Consider the following 20,670-nt stretch of genomic DNA (forward strand, 5'->3'; position numbering starts at 1 on the left):
ACGGTGCTGGGCTAGGCCAAGCTCGGTGCCATGGTCGATATCCTGCTGTCCCCGAGTATCGGGGTGCCCTAGTCTGGGACTCCTTCACGGGGTTGCGGGTGCGGGTGGGTTTGACCCCCAGGGAGTATGGGGACTTGGATGGGCTGAATAGATATCCTATTTGTTCCTTGGGGTAGGTGAGATGCCCCTTTGTTGACTAGGTGGCTGGCTCTCCTCCTCATTGGCATGGTTGGGAAAGTGCCCAGGAGGTGTGGGGTTTGGGTTGGATGTTGTTTTGCTGTTATCCGTGTGATTAGTTCTGATGATTCTTGTTTTTTCTTGCTTCTTTTTCTCTTCTGGAATGCCTAGGAGGCGGTCATCTGCTGCGTCTCTCACTTTGCCTTTGTTTTTCCCTGAGTTACTTGGAGGTGAAGTTTATTCCTGACAATGTTGAGGCCAGCCGGGTTTGGTGTTTCAGGGTTGGTCCACTTTGAGTGTATGTTTTTACTCCTGGGCAGTCATGCTTGGTGGGTTGGTTGCCTTGTGCTGGCAAGCGGCAGGTGTGTCCTTTTCAGGGGCTTCTTGACGGCTCACCTTTTCCCTGGGCAGGGCTTCCCCCCCTTTTGGGACTGGAATGATTATCCTGCCTCAGATTTTGGGCTTATATCCTGTCGTTCCTCTTGGGGAGGTGTTGTCTGTTTGTTGGTCAAGTGGTCTATACCCCTCCATGAGTGTTGTGATGAGTCAGGACCTGGGCTGGGTGCTGAGCTATTATTATCGGAGGGACAGTTCTGGTAGCTCTGGGCTTTTCTCTTCTTCTTCCATGAGAGATGCTGGTTCTGAGAATAACTTGGATTTGTTGCCGGTCCTCTCTTCATTATTTTCTGGCTATATTGGGTCTGTTCTGGGCTTGGATGGGAGTTTGATTGCGTTTTGGGGTAAGTATGTAACTTCCCTTTAGATCTTGGGTTCTCGTGGACTTTCTTTGGTTTATTGTAGGGCTGGGTGTGACGTATCCGTTCTTCGTTTTTTGCATGGGTGCAGTTGGGTCTGATATCTGAAAGAGGTGGGTTGCTGATGCCTGTAGTGCTGCTGAAGCTGAGGGGTTTGTAAGTTAGTGTGCACCTGATCTGGTTGCGAGTAGAGCAGCGTGGAAGGGTGTGCACCATCCTGTCATGTTTTTAATGACTTTATCCTGTTTCCCCCTTGGTTTCTGATGGGGCCACGGGAATATGTGGTTTTGCCCAATGAGTGTACCGAGACAGTTGTCCTGTCATTCTGCTCTTCCATTTTGTGCCCATGTATTTTGAGCCCTTTTCCCCCCGCTCTCCTTATGTATGGTATTATTTTGTAACTTTGTTGCATCTGTTTCTAAAATGTAAAATTCTAATAAATATACTTTGAAAAAAATAGTATTGGGTGGGACATGTCTAGAAAGCAGCAGGATCCACCCAACAGGCATTTCAAATACCCGCCTACACTATTTGCATTGTGCAAGCTGTGTTAAAAACCTATTTCCAGAAGCAACACAAATGCAACAGGTGACAATGAGAGCAGAAAATTGCTATATTTAACTCACCGAAAGGGGAAGTCATGTGTCTGTTGTGGTTCAGTTTGTAGCTCTCTTGTCTCTGAACCAGCAGGTTTTATGTTTAAGTCCCACTTCAGAGACTTGAGCACAAAAACGAGGCTGATAATCCAGCACAACATTGAAAGGCTGCTGCACATTCAGAGATGCCATCTTTTGGGTTAGATCTCATCTGTTCTCTCAGGTGATGTAAAATAACCAATGGCTTTATTTCAAAGAAGAGTAGGGGAGTTAACCCCAGTGTCCTGGGCAATATTTATTCCTCAATCAATATTACTAATAAAACAGATTATTTGGTCATTATCACATTGCTGTCTGTGGGAATTTGCTGTGCATTAATTGGCAGTCACGTCTCCCATATTACAACAGTGACTACATTTCAAAAGTATTTCATTGGCTGTAAAGTGCTTTGGAATGTCCTGAAGTCATGGCCAGCACTATGTAAATGCAAACATTTCTTTCTTTTAGATTTGCTCAAAAAAGGACAGCTGCATTCTTGCCATTGCCACTGCTGATATGTTCAGTTTGGTTACTCTTACATATATAATGAGCGAAGGAGTCTTTTCAAATATAAAATAAAAACAGAAACCGCTGAATAAACTCAGCTGGTCTAGCAGCATCTGTCGAGAGATAGAGAGTTAATGTTAACAGTTCTGTAGAAGGGTCATTTAGATCCGAAATGTTAACTCCGTTTGTCTCCACGGATGCTGCCAGTCCTGCTGACATTTTCTATTTTTATTTCAGATTTCCAGCATCCACAGTATTTTTCTTTTATTTGAAACTTTTCAAATGTCAATTCTCTTAAGACTCTTCTAACCTTTTTAATGAACTGCAGATTCATTTTCTCATAACTATCTTCAGCTCTCTGTTCCTGTAAATACTACAGATGTCACTTTGTTTGTGATGTTAACATAGTAAGTTCAGAAATGGATTCAAGATATTAATAAAAGTATAATTTAATTTTATGTTTTCCTCAATACTGCAAATGGTAGTGCCCCAAGTTCCTGAAATAAAATTTCCTTCAATTACTAGAATTTTGATTCTAAGGACATCAAATAAAATATAGGAACAGGAGTAGGTCATATGGCTCTTTGAGCCAGCTGCACCATTAAGATTATGGCTGAGCTTTGACCTCAAATCCACTTTCCTGCTCAATTTCCATATCTGCTGGTCCCCTCAGATTGAAAAAGCCCATCGATCTCAGACTTTAATATACTCAATGAGTGAACATCCGTAACCCTCTGGAGTAGAAAATTCAAGATTCACAATGTAAATATTGATCTACCAATAGAATAATAATGCAATAAGAATATTTACTGTACACAATAGAGTTTGTTTCTGTCTAAAAATAAATATTTAATCTATGTTGAAGATGTACGCAGACACTCCACTGTCTGCATAACTAGCATCTCAAATAGCTACTTTAGCTTCTCGAACAAGTTCTTAATAATCAAGTGAAAAATCTATCTGAAGCTAAATTAAAAAGCATTTCATTAACTATAAGGGACATCCAAAATGACCATTATAGGAGCAAAAAAAGTGATGGATAAATGTTATATCTTGTTTGTTCTTCCATCTGAAGGCAAAATGTATGTCCAAGCTGTCATAAGCAATAACAACTTATAGTTATACAACAGCGTTAATGTATTAAGGCATCCGGAGATGTTTCAGGGGAAATTATGACAAATATGATACAAGGCACACAAGGAGACCTTAGATCTGAAGGTCAAACGCTTAGTCAAAGAGATGCTTAAAGTAGAATAGAGAGGTTGAGAGGTGTAGGAAGGGCGTTCCAGGGCTTAGGACTGAGGCAGTAGAATATATGGTTATTAATGGTGGAGCAATTAAAATTGGAAATGCTCAAGATGAGAGTAATGGTTTTATTCGGGACAAAGGCATCAAAAGAGGAGGTGAAAGTAGAACTGAACAAATCCATAGCTGCAGAAATGGAGCCAAAGGCTAAAAAGTTGGGATTTTGAAATTGCAGTTCCATGTGAATTGGGGGATAGTTTTTTTCGAGAGGCAGATACAGAAGGGGGTTGGGTTGGAACGTGATAGGGAGATACTGATGGAGAGTGATTCATGTATATTTTCAGAGACGTCCATATCTGTGATGATACAATGTGACTAGCAAGACCAAGTAAAATGGCAAGATAAGGAGTGACACGCTGACGCTGTGATTAGCACTGCTGCCTCATAGCGCTCGGGACCCGGGTTCAAATGGGTGACTGTGTGGAGTTTGCACATTCTCCCCGTGACTGCGAGGGTTTTCTCCGGGGGTGCCCCAGTTTCCTCCCACAGTCCAACGATGTGCAGGTTAGGTGGATTGGCCTTGATAAATTGCCCCTCAGTGTGTAAAGGTTATGTGGGGTTATGGGGATAGAGTGTGGGGGGTGAGCCTGGGTAGGGTGCTCTTTCAGAGGCTCGGTGCAGACTCGAAGGGCCAAATGGCCTACTTCTGCACTGTAGGTATTCTATGATTCTATAAATGGTCGTGGAAATGGGTGAGGGAATTTTACGCTGGAAAGGAGAAATTTAGGGAGGGTAGTGAACTCAGAGTAGGAAGAGACTGAGGAGATGAAATAGCGGTGGAAATCACCAAGGATGAAATGAAAAGCAGTGAAGATATCTTGGTGAATTTTTTAAAATTGTACTTGAGAGGGAGAGAACAAAGATTTTGAGAATGGGATGGAACTCTTAACTCTTTGGGTTTCTTTTAATGAGCAGACATGCACATGCTGAGAGTGGCATTTGGGGGCTGATATTTCCAGGTTTCCCATGCACTATGTGCAGAGCATGTCAGTGGCTTTTATATGCTGCCACTTCTTTAATATTTGATTTCTGGATTTCCCACCCAATTAGTGTCAATGGGGTAAAGACAATCCACATAACACAAATTGAAGCAGTTGAAGTTGTTGGAGAAAGAGCAAGAAATGTTGGAATGAAATTGAGGCAGGCAAACTTTGTGCCCTGCTTCACCAATATTTCCTTGGATATCTGCTAGCACTGTGCTGACTCAGAGGGAGATGTTATTTACTAGCAATGTGAGGGAAAAGCCTGCTGCTGAGACAAAGGAGGTATGGTACCACCCACCACCACACTTAGTCAGAAAATGGCACAATTCTGCCCTACATTTAATTGGTTATTTTCGGAAGACATGAATCTTGTTACATCAGGTCAATAAAATTACCCCCTGAAGAAAAAAGCATGAAAATTACCTATTAAAAAAGAATTATGCAGTCAGGATTTAGGCATCAAATAAATGATTTTCTTAATTTCTGGCATCCAGCTCCTTTACTAATATTCAAAGTAACTGCTGTATTGAAATTCAATATGTGGCAGAGGTTATCTTACTTTTGTGTAGTTTCATGATCGTATATGCCATAGCAGCAAGGACTCTTTCGCCCTCCAGAATGTAGATATCCCATAACCGCAGTGTGAGTGTAAATGGTGTCTGTTAGAAAATTTAAAAAATCAGTATTTCCAGGAATATAATTGTCCCTTTATAAAATACATAATACATACAAGATACATAAAAAGTCAATGTAAATATCTCTTAACCAGAAACCTCTGGCATATAACTCAGTTCAACACCTTCAGTACAATGACCGGGAAGCGAGAGAATAATACCACTATTTCTAAAACAGGTATGCATCGATAAGAAGACAGCATGTATTTTGTGTAGATTGTAAAATTGTGACTTCTAAATTTAAACCTCAACCCTAACACATGAATTGTTGGTCGTAATATTTCATGACCGTTTCTAATACAGGATAGCAAATCTGCAAAATAAGCTTCTCCAAAGTTTTCCATTTGTTGAATTCTTTTGGATACACTGTTGCCAAAAAGCAATTTACTGTTCTCAAAAATAAATTCATGTAAATAATACCTTGTTATGAGCACTTTGATAAGGAATAATCTTGAGTAGAGAACAATAATACATAAAGTTTGGGAGATCTGGAAGTTAATAAATTGTACCAAATGAAACTTCAAAATGTATGCAGTCCTGTTAATTATCCAAAAGCACAGGATATCCATATAGCACACAGCATCAACATAAGCTAAATTCTTGACACAACCTCAACATAGATTACTTTAGGTGCTGATAAAATTTCCTGTCATTCCAGAAGGGATAGCTCTATTTCTTTCTTTATTCCCCATAATGGGTTGAAAGGAGGATATTAAGTGGCTCAAAAAAAAAGTCACTGATGTTTATGTCTGATGACTGCATTGGAAAGCTAGGATTCAGCTTTGCTATAAATTGCACTCTTTCAGCTCATGTAAAATGTCTCAGCAACAGTGACTGCAGAGGCAAAATTCATCTGTGGTGGGGGCACAAAATGGGCAATTGTGGATTGTCTGCCTCTTGTACACCATGCTTGATTTTCCTGTGATTTGAAGAGAAGTTAGTGATCTGCATAATGGGTGACGGATCCTTTACTACTCATTTTGTGCTTTCACTGAAAGTGAATTTCACCCCCTTTCTGTCCCTGAAAGGTATTAGGTATTAATCATTCACCCATCCACACCATATAGTACATATCTTGCAGCCATCAGCTGAAACCAGCCCAGCAACACCAAGTCATCTACACTTGCTGCTTTTGTGGTGATAGTTAAACAGCAACTGCAGATCAATTGCAAAAATAGTTCAATTTAAGTTGTGCAAGAGTAGACTGTGGAGAAACAGCATCCATTGTTTCCTCTCCTCCAGCTTGGTCTCTACTTGATCACTCTCATGCAATATAATTCTGATTAGGAATTCAGTGGTGTGTGCTGTATCAAATATGCAGCCAGCTGTTCCATGGTACCAGCATTGGTGCACCAACACATAGTGGTATATGCTACTCCTTGATTAAAATATTATTGTTTTGAATCATCTGTGGCTTACTCAGGAAGTTAAGGATAGTATTAAATTAAAAGAAAATGCCACAAAAAACAGTAACAAATTTGAGGGGATTGGGAGTGTTTTAAAAATTAACGAAGCGCCAAAAAGGAAAAAAAATAGAATATGAGAGCAATCTAGTCTTAATTATAAAAACAGATTGTAAGAGCTTTTATAAATATAGACAGAAGACCATAGCTAAAATAAATGTTGGTCTCCTCGAAGCAGAGATATGAGAAATTACAGCAGCAGCTAGAGGAGGAGGTGAGATGAGATTGAAAACAGCACAAGAGTGCAGCGAGAAACCGGAGTGATATCTTGGAGTTTGGAGTGCATGAGAATGACCCGAGAGTCATTGATATTATTTGATTTTAAGTGCCTTCCAAAAGGTTTAATTTAAAGCGGTCAGTCATTGCACGAGAGCTCAGAGCCATGAAGTGCTCCTCCTGCTCTATGTGGGAAGCCTGGAACCTTTCCAATGACAGGGCCAGCATGTGTGCAGGAAGTATCTCCAGCTGCAGCTCCTGAAAGACCAGGTTTCAGAGCTGGAACGGTGGCTGGGGACACTGTGGAGAACCTCCTGAGGGGCCGGGCCCTCACTTTGAGGGGCGAGGCCCGCGCCGGAGTGATTTCCACCCCGCTGGCTGGCGGGAAAGGCCTTTGGCGCCCCGCTAGCTGGCGCGTAAATGACTTTGCCGTGCGACGCATGCGCGGGAGCGTCAGCGGCCACTCAAGGCATCCCCGCGCATGCGCAATGGAGGGGGTCTCTTCCGCCTCTGCCATAGTGAAGACCATGGCGAAGGCGGTAGGAAAAGAGTGCCCCCACGGCACAGGCCCGTCCGCAGATCGGTGGGCCCCGATCGCGGGCCAGGCCACCGTGGGGGCACCCCCCGGGGCCCCCCCAGGACCCTGGAGCCCGCCCGCGCCGCCTTGTCCCGCCGTTCGAAAGGTGGTTCAATCCACACCGGCTGGCGTGAGTTGACAGCGGCGGGACTTCGGCCCATCGCGGACCTGAGAATCGCCGGGGGTGGGCCCGCCGACCGGTGTGATTTCCTTCCCCGCCGAATTTCCGGTGGCGGAGAATTCGGGACACGGCGGGGGCAGGATTCACGCCGGCCCCCGGCGATTCTCCGACCCGGTGGGGGGTCAGAGAATCAAGCCCCAGGTGTTGTTTGAAGGCAGAATAAAACCAACCAGACATCTAGCCTACATTTCCAAATCACACATTAACCCATCTTTATTGTAATGTCAGAATCAATATCTGAATCCTATTTATTAGTATCAATTCATCCAGTCCTTTCTTAAAATTGTGTCATTGTTTTCTGTTCCACACCCATCCTGGTATTCTGTTCTTTAGTTTTATCGCTCTCTTTCTAACAACATATTGCTTACATTTTTAATTCACTTTTCACAGCCTTAACTTTACCCTGGTTCTCCTTACTCCTTAAATCAATGTCCAGTGGAAGAATTTGCCTGGATCTAATTTTTCCAGACTTATAACATTTTAAAGATTGCTATCAAATCCCCATTTATCTTCTGTCCTCTAGAGATGAAGCATTAAGGTAGCCAATCTTTTGACAGCCTGCTAAATTCGGGAACCAGCTTTGTACCCTCCTCTGAATTTCCCTTGATGATTCTGCATAATTAGGCCACTCCGCCCATCGAGTCTGCTCCGCCATTCAATCATGGCTGATATTTTCTCATCCCCATTCTCCTGCCTTCTCCCCATAACCCCTGATCCCCTTATTAATCATGAATCTATCTATCTCTGTCTTAAAGACACTCAGTGAATTGGCCTCCACAGCCTTCTGTGGCAAAGAGTTCCACAGATTCACCACCCTCTGGCTGAAGAAATTCCTCCTCATCTCTGTTTTAAAGGATCGTCCCTTTAGTCTGAGATGGTGTCCTCTGGTTGTAGTTTTTCCTACAAGTGGAAACATCCTCTCCACGTACACTCTATCCAGATCTCGCAGTATCTTGTAAGTTTCAATAAGATCTCCTCTCATCCATCTAAACTCCAACGAGTATAGACCCAGAGTCCTCAAGCGTTCCTCATACGACAAGTTCTTCATTCCAGGGATCATTCTTGTGAACCTCCTCTGGACCCTTTCCAAGGCCAACACATCCTTCCTTCGATATGGGGCCCAAAACTGCTCACAATACTCCAAATGGGGTCTGACCAGAGCCTTGTACAGACTCAGAAGCACATCCCTGGTCTTGTATTCTAGCCCTCTTGACTCAAAGATAGTAATCTCAGGATTGCTACCAGTGCCACGAGCTAGTCAAAGTAGGAATGTCAGGATAGATAGGATGAATGTGTGGCTTGAGAGATGGTGCAAGAGGGAGGGATTCAAATTCCTGGGGCATTGGAACCGGTTCTGGGGGAGGTGGGCATGCCCAAAACATATGGACATGGTTTTCTGGGCCCCCTGAACACGTTACACACCTGTCCTCCACCCCAAAGAACTTACTCATTCTCGCCAGTGTCATATGCGCCCGGTGCACCACCTTAAACTGAATCAGGCTAAGCCTGGCGCAAGATGAGGAGGAATTGACCCTGCCCAGGGCGTCAGTCCACAGGCCCTCATCGAGCTCCTCACCCAGCTCCTCCTCCCACTTGCCCTTCAGCTCTTCCACCGAGGCCTCCTGCAGCTCCTGGTGTATGTCCTATACCTTGCCATCCCCTACCCACACGCGCGAGACCACCCTGTCCTGTATCCTCCGGGCAGGTAACAATGGAGATTTCCCCACCTGCTTTTTCACGAACGCCTGAACCTGCATGTACCTAAAGGTATTACCTGGAGGCAACCCAAATTTCTCCTCCAGCGCCCTCAGACTAGCAAATGTCCCATCAATAAACAAGTCCCCCATCTTTTTGATACCCGTTCTGTGCCAGCTTAGGAACCCACCATCTATTCTACCTGGAACGAACTGTGATTGTTCCGTATCGGGGTCCAGACTGAAGCCCTTGCCTCCCCCCTGTGCTGTCTCCACTGACCCCAGATCCTCAATGTCGCCGCCACCACCGGGCTCGTGGTGTACCGTGTCGGCGGGAGCGGCAGCGGAGCCATTATCAAGCCCCCAGGCTAGTATCCCTGCAAGACGCCATCTCCAACCGTTTCCATGCCCCCCCCCTTCCTCTACTACCCACTTCCGAATTATGGATATATTCGCTGCCCAATAATAGCTGCAAAAGTTCGGCAGCGCCAGCCCACCCCCACCTCGACTGCGCTCTAAGAACAGTCTCTTAACACGCGGGGTCTTGTTTGCCCACATAAATCCCGTAATAATCCTGTTTACCCGCTTGAAAAAGGACTTGGGGATGAGGATGGGAAGGCACTGGAAGATGAAAAATAACCTGGGGAGGACCGTCATCTTCACGGACTGCACCCTGCCTGTCAGGGAAAGCGGCAGCATGTCCCACCTCTTAAAGTCCTCCTCCATCTGATCCACCAGCCGTGCTAAATTGAGCTTGTGTAGGGCATCCCAACTCTTAGCCACCTGAATGCCCAAGTAGCGAAAGCTCCTCTCCACCATCTTAAGCGGTAGCTCTCCCAGTTTCTTTTCCTGGTCCCTCGCATGTATCACAAAAAGCTTGCTTTTCCCAACATTCAGCTGTTGCTAACTTTGATTGGCTCTTAATTTGTTGCTCGTTGTGTCTTTACTTAATTTGCTCTGTTTCTATAACCTTTGCTCTAGAGTCGCCAGGTATCTTTATGATACCCGCCACGAGGTTCAAGTTCAAGCACTGATCAATAACTTGACACACCAATTAGTAAGATTCAAATCAAAACACATTTATTATACACAATCAATCACTACTCATGCATAAAACTCTACTTACTAGACTATCTCTATCACTAAAAGGCCTATACTTAGCTTTGGGACTGGCCCACCAGGTCAGGGGAACAAATGGCCTTTCGTTCGGGTTCTGAATCTGCAGGTTTCAAAGCTGGTATGGACTGGTAGCTAGGAGCGCCTATCTCGTAGCGTGCGTTGACTGGAGACTTACTTGGTTGGTGCGGCAGCTGTCAAGGGTTGGTTTGCGCTGCTGAGTGACCCTGCCAAGAAGGACGAATTGAACTTGGGGACTCTATTTTATAGTCCCCAGGGACTTCATGCCCTTTTGGGCGGACCCAGTACCTGGTTCCAAGTGATTGGACTACATTCCAATCACTTGGATCGATTTCTCCAATTCTGGAGCCGTTCCCTGATCGCTGGGCGGTCCCTGAGTGTCCGTTGGCTTTCCTTTGTCTTGGCTCCTGTTGGCGCCGAGGAGTCTAGCTTGGCCTTGTTCACCTTAAATGTTTCAATTGTTCCCGGGGATCGCTCATTAATATGCAGATGGCTGTGAGTTTCAGTGCTGTCTGGGTTTCTGCAAGTTTTAATCCACAGGAACTTTGAAACTGCTAGTTTTTGCCTGTGTTGGCTGAATTTCCCTGTAGTCTTTGCGGATCTCCATTTTAAGTCGGGAAGTGGCCAACCCAGGTGGCTACACAGCTAATACCCCAAAAAGTTCCCGAAATCTCTAAGGATCTGCATGACTTCCCCCACCCTCTCCACCGGATCCGCAATGTACAGGAGCGGGTCATCCGCATACAGTGAAAACCGATGCTCCTCCCCCACCCCGAACCAGCCCCCCTCCAGTTTCTGGACTCCCTCAGCGCCATGGCCAGCGGCTTGATTGCCAGGGCAAACAGCAGGGGGACAGGGGGCACCCGTGCCTCGTTCCTCGATATAACCTAAAGTACTTAGACCGTAGCCGGTTTGTCGACACACTCGCTACCGGGGCCTGATACAATAATTTAACCCACCCTATAAATTCCTCTCCAAACCCAAATCTGCCTAACACTTCCCACAGGTACTCCCACTCCACCCGATCGAAGGCTTTCTCCGTATCCATTGCCGCCACCACTTCTGCATCCCCCCCCCTTCCGAGGGTACATTATCACATCTAGGAGCCTCCGCACATTTGTGTTCAACTGCCTGCCTTCACAAACCCCGTCTGATCCTCATTGATCACTCCCAGGACCCAGTCCTCAATCCTAGTGGCCAAGATCTTGGCCAACAGTTTGGCATCTACATTAAGGAGCAAAATCGGCCTCTAGGAGCCACATTGCAATGGGTCCTTATCTCGCTTAAGGATGAGCGAGATCAGAGCCTGTGACATCGTCGGGGGAAGGGTTCCCTTTTCCTTAGCCTCGTTAAAAGTTCTCAACGATAGCGGACCCAACAGCTCTGAGAATTTCCTGTAAAATTCTATGGGATACCCATCTGGTCCCGGGGCCTTGCCCGACTGCATACCCTCCAACCCCTTAACCAATTCCTCCATCTCAATTGGGTCCCCAATCCCTCTACCCGCCCCTCCTCCACCTTAGGGAACCTCAGTTGGTCCAGGAATTGCTTCATCCCCTCCCCCCCCCTGCGAGGGTTCTGACTCATACAATTTGCCATAAAAGTCCTTGAAGACCTCGTTGATTCTTGCTGAGTTCAGCACCGTGTTACCCCCCGATCCCTAATACCCCCAATCTCCCTGGCCGCCTCTCTCTTCCGCAGTTGATGCGCCAGCATCCTGCTTGCCTTCTCCCCATACTCATTCACCGCTCCTTGTACCTTCCTCAACTGAGCCTCAGCCTTCCCCGTGGTAAGCAGGTCAAGTTCCGCCTGCAGACTCCGGCGCTCCTTTAACAACCCCTCCTCAGGGGATTCTACGTACCTCTTGTCCACCCAAAGTATCTCCCCCACCAACCTCTCCCTCTCCATCCTGTCCCTCCTTCCCCTGTGAGCCCTGACTGAAATTAGCTCCCCCCTAATAACTGCCTTCAGCGCATCCCAGACCACACTCACTGAAACCTCCCCCATATCACTGCTCTCTACATAGCTTTGGATACACCCCGAATCCGCCCACAGACCTCCTCATCCGCCAATAGTCCTATGTCCAGTCTCCACAGAGGGCGTTAGCCTCTCTCCTCCCCCAGCCCCAACTCCACCCAGTGCGGGGCATGGTCCGAGATCGCAATGGCCGAATACTCCACCCCCTCCATTATCGGGATTAGCGCCCTACTCACCACAAAAAAAATCAATCCGCGAGTACGCCTTGTGCACATGGGAGAAGAAAGAAAACTTCTTCACCTTGGCCTGGCAAATCTCCAAGGGTCCACTCCCCCCATCTGGTCCATGAACCCCCTCAGGACCTTTGCCGCTGCCGGCCTCTTACCCGATCTCGACCTAGACCGGTCCAGTGTCGGGTCCAGGACCGTATTGAAGTGTCCCCCCATTACCAAACTGCTTGACTCTAAATCCGGAATCCTGCTCAACATCTGCTTCATGAACCCTGCATCACCCCAGTTCGGAGCATACACATTCGCTGGCACCACCCGGGCCCCCTGCAACTTGCCACTCACCATAATATATCTACCCCCTTTATCCGCCACAATACCCGTCGCCTCAAATGCTACTCGCTTGCTCACCAGAATTGCGACCCCCCCTGGTCTTCGCATCCAGCCCTGCGTGGAAAACCTGCCCCACCCATCCCTTCCTCAGCCTGGTTTGATCCGCGATCTTCAGGTGCATGGCTACGCCTGCCTTTAGCCCCCTTAAGTGCGAAAACACACGGGCCCTCTTGACCGGCCCATTCAGGCCTCTCACGTTCCACGTGATCAGCCTGGTCGGCGGGCTAATTACCCCCCCCCACCCCTGCCGACTAGCCATCTTCTTTTTTAGGCCAGCCACATGCCCGCGCCTCCCGCACACTCCAGCCCTCCAGCCAGAGGCTCCCCGTCCCGACTCTCCCCTTTAAAATTGATTCTCCTTCAGTCAGCAAAGCAGCATCCCAGCCCCCCCCTCCCCCGCCCCCAGCCCCCACCACCCCACCAGCAACCCCCACAACATACTACAGTCCATTAGCTCAAGTCCAGCTTCTCATTCTTGATAAAAGTCCACACCTCATCCGGCATATCAAAACAGTGGTGCCGGTCCTGATATGTAACCCACAGCCTCGCCGGTTGTAACAGCCTGAACTTCACCCCTTTGCTGTGGAGGACCGCCTTGGCCCGGTTGAATCCCACACGCTACTTCGCCAGCTCTGCACTCCAGTCCTGATAGATACGGATCTTGGTATTCTCCCACTTGCTGCTCCGCTCCTTCTTCGCCCATCGCAGGAAACACTCCTTATCTGTGAAGCGTTGGAATCTTACCACCATAGCTCTCGGCGGCTCATTCGCCCTCGGCCTCCTTGCCAGGACTCTGTGCGCTCCATCCAGCTCCAGGGGCCGCGGGAAAGCCCCCCCGCCCATCAGCATAGTGGTCACATACGCCCCAGCATCCGACCCCTCCACGCCTTCAGGGAGACCCAGAATCCACAGGTTCTACCTCCTTTACCTATTCTCCAGGTCCTCCAGCTTCTCCTGCCATTTTTTGTGCAGCGCCTCGTGCGCCTCCACTCTAACCGCCAGGCCCAAAATCTCATCCTTGTTATCAGAGGCCTTCTGCTGCACCTTCTTTATCGCCGTCCCCTGCATCTTCTGGGTCTCCACCAACCTCTCAATCAACGCCTTCATAGGGGCCAGCATCTCCGCCTTTAACTCCACCAAGCAGCTTCTCAAAAACTCCTGCTGCTCCCGTGACCACTGGGCCCACGCTGCCTGATCCCTGCCAGCCGCCATCTTGGTTTTCGCACCCGTTCTCCTCTCTTCTCCAAATCCGCTTTTTTGACCGCCCCACTCCTGGTCCACTCCATACAGCGCTGGGGGACCCTCACTGTTTCCTTCCCACACCGGGAATCGCCGTCAAAGTGCCGCTGGAGCTCCGTAAAAGGGCCTAAAGTCCATTATCGGCGGGAGCTGCCGGCCGTGCGACCTACCTAGGCATAGCCGCAACCGGAAGTTGTTCACGATTCTCTTAAGGTTAATGTGCAGGTTCAGGTACAAAGAACAGTGTCAAATTTTAATCTCATCTCATTTGAATTAGAAACCCTAGTCCTATACATCTGGATATTTTACTTGTTTTTCTTGTCCACCTGTGAATGCTGAAGTGACTACTTTAGCAACTTATCAAAATCCTCAAGTTTAATTCTTTCTGTGTGATCTCAACTATTGTGACCATTCGCAGAAAGATGTATTTTATATGCCTTATCTTTTACCTAAATGATGTTCCATGTACTTGTGTTGAACTTAATCTGTCACCTATCCTTGCATTATCATATGCTTGTCAAAGTATTGTACCAAAACACTTAATTTCATGCAATCTGCAAATTTAAATATCTTGGGCAATATTCTGATCTCTGATTTCTGGAAATATAGGAATGGCAGGAGGCAGGAGGCTCCTCGAGCCTATTCTGATATTTATTGGGATCATGGCTGATCTCCAACCAAACTCCAAGTACTTACCTTTGCCCCATATGCCTTAATTCGTTTAATTAACAAAAACAATCAATATTAGATTTAAAATTAATAATTGATCTAGAATTAATTTGTGGAAGTGCGTCCCAAGCTTTTACCAGAAATAAAACTTTGCTCCTGAAAAGTCTGGCTCTAATTTTTAGATTGTGTCCTCCAGTCCTAGATTATGGCCCCTAGTTCTGCACTGTCTCATCAGCAGATGTAGTTTCTCATTATTAACTGATCTACTAATACCACAGGAACTTTGATCAAATCAGCCCTAGTCTTCTGGAATGTCAACCCCCGTCACCCTGCCACCTTACTACCTATCGTACAGGCATACACCCGGGCTTTATGTGGGGCAGACTTAATTCCCTTTGAAAATCCATGTAAATAATTTCTAATGCTTTATCCTATCCACCAGATTTGTTACCTCTTCAAACAATGGAATAAATTGGTCAAATAAGACCTGACTTTATTAACCATGCTAGATCTCTCTAAGTGGTCCTTGTCCTTTCAGGTCACCCCTCATGTTATAGAATCATAGAAAGTTACAGCACAGAAGAGAGGCCATTTGCTCTCTCCTGTCATGTTGGCTCTCTGCAAGTGACGCAGTTAGTCCCATTCCCCTGTCTTTTCCTCATAACCCTCCAAATGTTCTCTACTCTGGATTTTATCCAATTTTCTTTTGAAAGCCTTGATTGGAATGAATTATCCTTCTCCACACTCTCAGGCAGTGCATTCCAGGCCCTAACCATTCACTGTATAAAAAGCGTTTCTTCATGTTACCGTTGGCTCTTTTTTCTATTCAACTTAAATTGGTGCGTGCTGGTTATCGATTCTTCTGCCAGTGGGAAGTTTCTTCCCATCAATGATTTTGGACACTTCTATCAAATATTTTCTTAACCTTCTCTTCTCTAAGGAGAACAGCCCAGCTTCCCTAATCTATCAATTTAACTGAAGTCCCTTATCCTTGGAACCATTCTTGTAAATCTTTTCTGTACTCTCTCTAATGAAATGAAATGAAACTCGCTTATTGTCACAAGTAGGCTTCAATGAAGTTACTGTGAAAAGCCCCTAGTCGCCACATTCCGGCGCCTGTTCGGGGAGGCTGTTACGGGAATCGAACCGTGCTGCTGGCCTGCCTTGGTCTGCTTTAAAGTGTCTTGCCTAGAATTGTACAGAATGCTCCAATTGATGCCGAACATTTATACTCAGTGCCTCTATTTATAAAGCCTAGGACCCTCAAAACATTTTGTTATGACCGGGTGAGGAGCAATGAGCCGGTGCCTCTTTTTTTCTAACTCCCTGAGTCGATTTCGGCGGCGTGAGAGCAGCTGGTTAGTCAATTTCAGCGGGAGCATTGCGGAAGGAGGTTGCTGGGAGGTAAGTCAACCTTTAAAAGCACTTCTCTTTGCAGGGGCAGGCCAGTCGATTTCGGCGGCGTGAGAGCAGCTGGTTAGTCAATTTCAGCGGGAGCATTGCGGAAGGAGGTTGCTGGGAGGTAAGTCAACCTTTAAAAGCACTTCTCTTTGCAGGGGCAGGCCAGTCGATTTCGGCGGCGTGAGAGCAGCTGGTTAGTCAATTTCAGCGGGAGCATTGCGGAAGGAGGTTGCTGGGAGGTAAGTCAACCTTTAAAAGCACTTCTCTTTGCAGGGGCAGGCCAGTCGATTTCGGCGGCGTGAGAGCAGCTGGTTAGTCAATTTCAGCGGGAGCATTGCGGAAGGAGGTTGCTGGGAGGTAAGTCAACCTTTAAAAGCACTTCTCTTTGCAGGGGCAGGCCAGTCGATTTCGGCGGCGTGAGAGCAGCTGGTTAGTCAATTTCAGCGGGAGCATTGCGGAAGGAGGTTGCTGGGAGGTAAGTCAACCTTTAAAAGCACTTCTCTTTGCAGGGGCAGGCCAGTCGATTTCGGCGGCGTGAGAGCAGCTGGTTAGTCAATTTCAGCGGGAGCATTGCGGAAGGAGGTTGCTGGGAGGTAAGTCAACCTTTAAAAGCACTTCTCTTTGCAGGGGCAGGCCAGTCGATTTCGGCGGCGTGAGAGCAGCTGGTTAGTCAATTTCAGCGGGAGCATTGCGGAAGGAGGTTGCTGGGAGGTAAGTCAACCTTTAAAAGCACTTCTCTTTGCAGGGGCAGGCCAGTCGATTTCGGCGGCGTGAGAGCAGCTGGTTAGTCAATTTCAGCGGGAGCATTGCGGAAGGAGGTTGCTGGGAGGTAAGTCAACCTTTAAAAGCACTTCTCTTTGCAGGGGCAGGCCAGTCGATTTCGGCGGGAGTGGAGCTGGCTGGTTAGTCAATTTCAGCAGGAGCTGAGAATTTTTCTTTTTTTTAAAATTAGTTTTTTAGGCGGGATCAGGAAGTCGACCCGCGGACGTCTGGGAAGACCCTCACCAATAAATTCTGGTGGAGAGGAAACCCGAGACACTACACGTGTAGTGTCTCCCACCCACCCTCCTCCTCTAACCTAATAATAAAACCCATTGGTCTGAGGTAAGTACCATATTTTTATTATATTATTATTATTTTTTTTATAAAAATTTAATTTAGTTGTTAGCCAGATCTTGGTAGAAAGTTAGAGGAATGGCAGGGAAGGGAGTGCAATGTTCCTCCTGCAGGATGTTTGAGGTGAGGGATGCAGTTAGTGTCCCTGCTGATTTTACCTGCAGGAAGTGCTGCCATCTCCAGCTCCTCCAAGACCGAGTTAGGGAACTGGAGCTGGAGTTGGAAGAACTTCGGATCATTCGGGAGGCAGAAGGGGTCATAGATAGCAGCTTCAGGGAATTAGTTACACCAAAGATTGGAGATAGGTGGGTAACTGTAAGAGGGACTGGGAAAAAACAGTCAGTGCAGGGATCCCCTGCGGTCGTTCCCCTGAGAAACAAGTATACCGCTTTGGATACTTGTGGGGGGGACGACTTACCAGGGGTAAGCCATGGGGTACGGGCCTCTGGCACGGAGTCTGTCCCTGTTGCTCAGAAGGGAAGGGGGGAGAGGAGCAGAGCATTAGTAATTGGGGACTCTATAGTCAGGGGCACAGATAGGAGATTTTGTGGGAGCGTGAGAGACTCACGTTTGGTATGTTGCCTCCCAGGTGCAAGGGTACGTGATGTCTCGGATCGTGTTTTCCGGGTCCTTAGGGGGGAGGGGGAGCAGCCCCAAGTCGTGGTCCACATTGGCACCAACGACATAGGTAGGAAAGGGGACAAGGATGTCAGGAAGGCTTTCAGGGAGCTAGGATGGAAGCTCAGAACTAGAACAAACAGAGTTGTTATCTCTGGGTTGTTGCCCGTGCCACGTGATAGTGAGATGAGGAATAGGGAGAGAGAGCATTTAAACACGTGGCTACAGGGATGGTGCAGGCGGGAGGGTTTCAGATTTTTGGATAACTGGGGCTCTTTCTGGGGAAGGTGGGACCTCTACAGACAGGATGGTCTACATCTGAACCTGAGGGGCACAAATATCCTGGGGGGGAGATTTGTTAGTGCTCTTTGGGGGGGTTTAAACTAATGCAGCAGGGGCATGGGAACCTGGATTGTAGTTTTAGGGTAAGGGAGAATGAGAGTATAGAGGTCAGGAGCACAGATTTGACGTCGCAGGAGGGGGCCAGCGTTCAGGTAGGTGGTTTGAAGTGTGTCTACTTCAATGCCAGGAGTATACGAAACAAGGTAGGGGAACTGGCAGCGTGGGTTGGTACCTGGGACTTCGATGTTGTGGCCATTTCGGAGACATGGATAGAGCAGGGACAGGAATGAATGTTGCAGGTTCCGGGGTTTAGGTGTTTTAGTAAGCTCAGAGAAGGAGGCAAAAGAGGGGGAGGTGTGGCGCTGCTAGTCAAGAGCAGTATTACGGTGGCGGAGAGGATGCTAGATGGGGACTCTTCTTCCGAGGTAGTATTGGCTGAAGTTAGAAACAGGAAAGGAGAGGTCACCCTGTTGGGAGTTTTTTATAGGCCTCCTAATAGTTCTAGGGATGTAGAGGAAAGGATGGCGAAGATGATTCTGGATATGAGCGAAAGTAACAGGGTAGTTATTATGGGAGACTTTAACTTTCCAAATATTGACTGGAAAATATATAGTTCGAGTACAATAGATGGGTCGTTTTTTGTACAGTGCGTGCAGGAGGGTTTCCTGAAACAATATGTTGACAGGCCAACAAGAGGCGAGGCCACGTTGGATTTGGTTTTGGGTAATGAACCAGGCCAGGTGTTGGATTTGGAGGTAGGAGAGCACTTTGGGGACAGTGACCACAATTCGGTGACGTTTACGTTAATGATGGAAAGGGATAAGTATACACCGCAGGGCAAGAGTTATAGCTGGGGGAAGGGCAATTATGATGCCATTAGACGTGACTTGGGGGGGATAAGGTGGAGAAGTAGGCTGCAAGTGTTGGGCACACTGGATAAGTGGGGCTTGTTCAAGGATCAGCTACTGCGTGTTCTTGATAAGTATGTACCGGTCAGACAGGGAGGAAGGCGTCGAGCGAGGGAACCGTGGTTTACCAAGGAAGTGGAATCTCTTGTTAAGAGGAAGAAGAAGGCCTATGTGAAGATGAGGTGTGAAGTTTCGGTTGGGGCGATGGATAGTTACAAGGTAGCGAGGAAGGATCTAAAGAGAGAGCTAAGACGAGCAAGGAGGGGACATGAGAAGTATTTGGCAGGAAGGATCAAGGAAAACCCAAAAGCTTTCTTTAGGTATGTCAGGAATAAGCGAATGACTAGGGAAAGAGTAGGACCAGTCAAGGACAGGGATGGGAAATTGTGTGTGGAGTCTGAAGAGATAGGCGAGATACTAAATGAATATTTTTCGTCAGTATTCACTCAGGAAAAAGATAATGTTGTGGAGGAGAATGCTGAGCCCCAGGCTAATAGAATAGATGGCATTGAGGTACGTAGGGAAGAGGTGTTGGCAATTCTGGACAGGCTGAAAATAGATAAGTCCCCGGGACCTGATGGGATTTATCCTAGGATTCTATGGGAGGCCAGGGAAGAGATTGCTGGACCTTTGGCTTTGATTTTTATGTCATCATTGGCTACAGGAATAGTGCCAGAGGACTGGAGGACAGCAAATGTGGTCCCTTTGTTCAAAAAGGGGAGCAGAGACAACCCCGGCAACTATAGACCGGTGAGCCTCACGTCTGTAGTGGGTAAAGTCTTGGAGGGGATTATAAGGGACAAGATTTATAATCATCTAGATAGGAATAATATGATCAGGGATAGTCAGCATGGCTTTGTGAAGGGTAGGTCATGCCTCACAAACCTTATTGAGTTCTTTGAGAAGGTGACTGAACAGGTAGACGAGGGTAGAGCAGTTGATGTGGTGTATATGGATTTCAGCAAAGCGTTTGATAAGGTTCCCCACGGTAGGCTATTGCAAAAAATACGGAGGCTGGGGATTGAGGGTGATTTAGAGATGTGGATCAGAAATTGGCTAGCTGAAAGAAGACAGAGGCTGGTGGTTGATGGGAAATGTTCAGAATGGAGTACAGTCACAAGTGGAGTACCACAAGGATCTGTTCTGGGGCCGTTGCTGTTTGTCATTTTTATCAATGACCTAGAGGAAGGCGCAGAAGGGTGGGTGAGTAAATTTGCAGACGATACTAAAGTCGGTGGTGTTGTCGATAGTGTGGAAGGATGTAGCAGGTTACAGAGGGATATAGATAAGCTGCAGAGCTGGGCTGAGAGGTGGCAAATGGAGTTTAATGTAGAGAAGTGTGAGGTGATTCACTTTGGAAGGAATAACAGGAATGCAGAATATTTGGCTAATGGTAAAGTTCTTGAAAGTGTGGCTGAGCAGAGGGATCTAGGTGTCCATGTACATAGATCCCTGAAAGTTGCCACCCAGGTTGAT

The 20,670-nt window shown here is 47.1% G+C and overlaps 1 protein-coding gene across 3 annotated transcripts in view; it reads right to left on the minus strand.

Annotated features, from left to right (window-relative positions):
- LOC140384641 (uncharacterized) overlaps positions 1-20,670 on the minus strand; it is a 508,791-nt gene that overhangs the window by 126,627 nt on the left and 361,494 nt on the right. For all 3 annotated transcript variants that reach the window (XM_072466529.1, XM_072466530.1, XM_072466528.1), the window contains one exon: positions 4,922-5,021. In XM_072466529.1, coding sequence (XP_072322630.1) covers positions 4,922-5,021 — 100 coding nt within the window. The remainder of the gene's footprint in view (positions 1-4,921; positions 5,022-20,670) is intronic.

This window comes from Scyliorhinus torazame, chromosome 10, assembly GCF_047496885.1.
Source record: "Scyliorhinus torazame isolate Kashiwa2021f chromosome 10, sScyTor2.1, whole genome shotgun sequence".
Taxonomy (NCBI): Eukaryota; Metazoa; Chordata; class Chondrichthyes; order Carcharhiniformes; family Scyliorhinidae; genus Scyliorhinus; species Scyliorhinus torazame.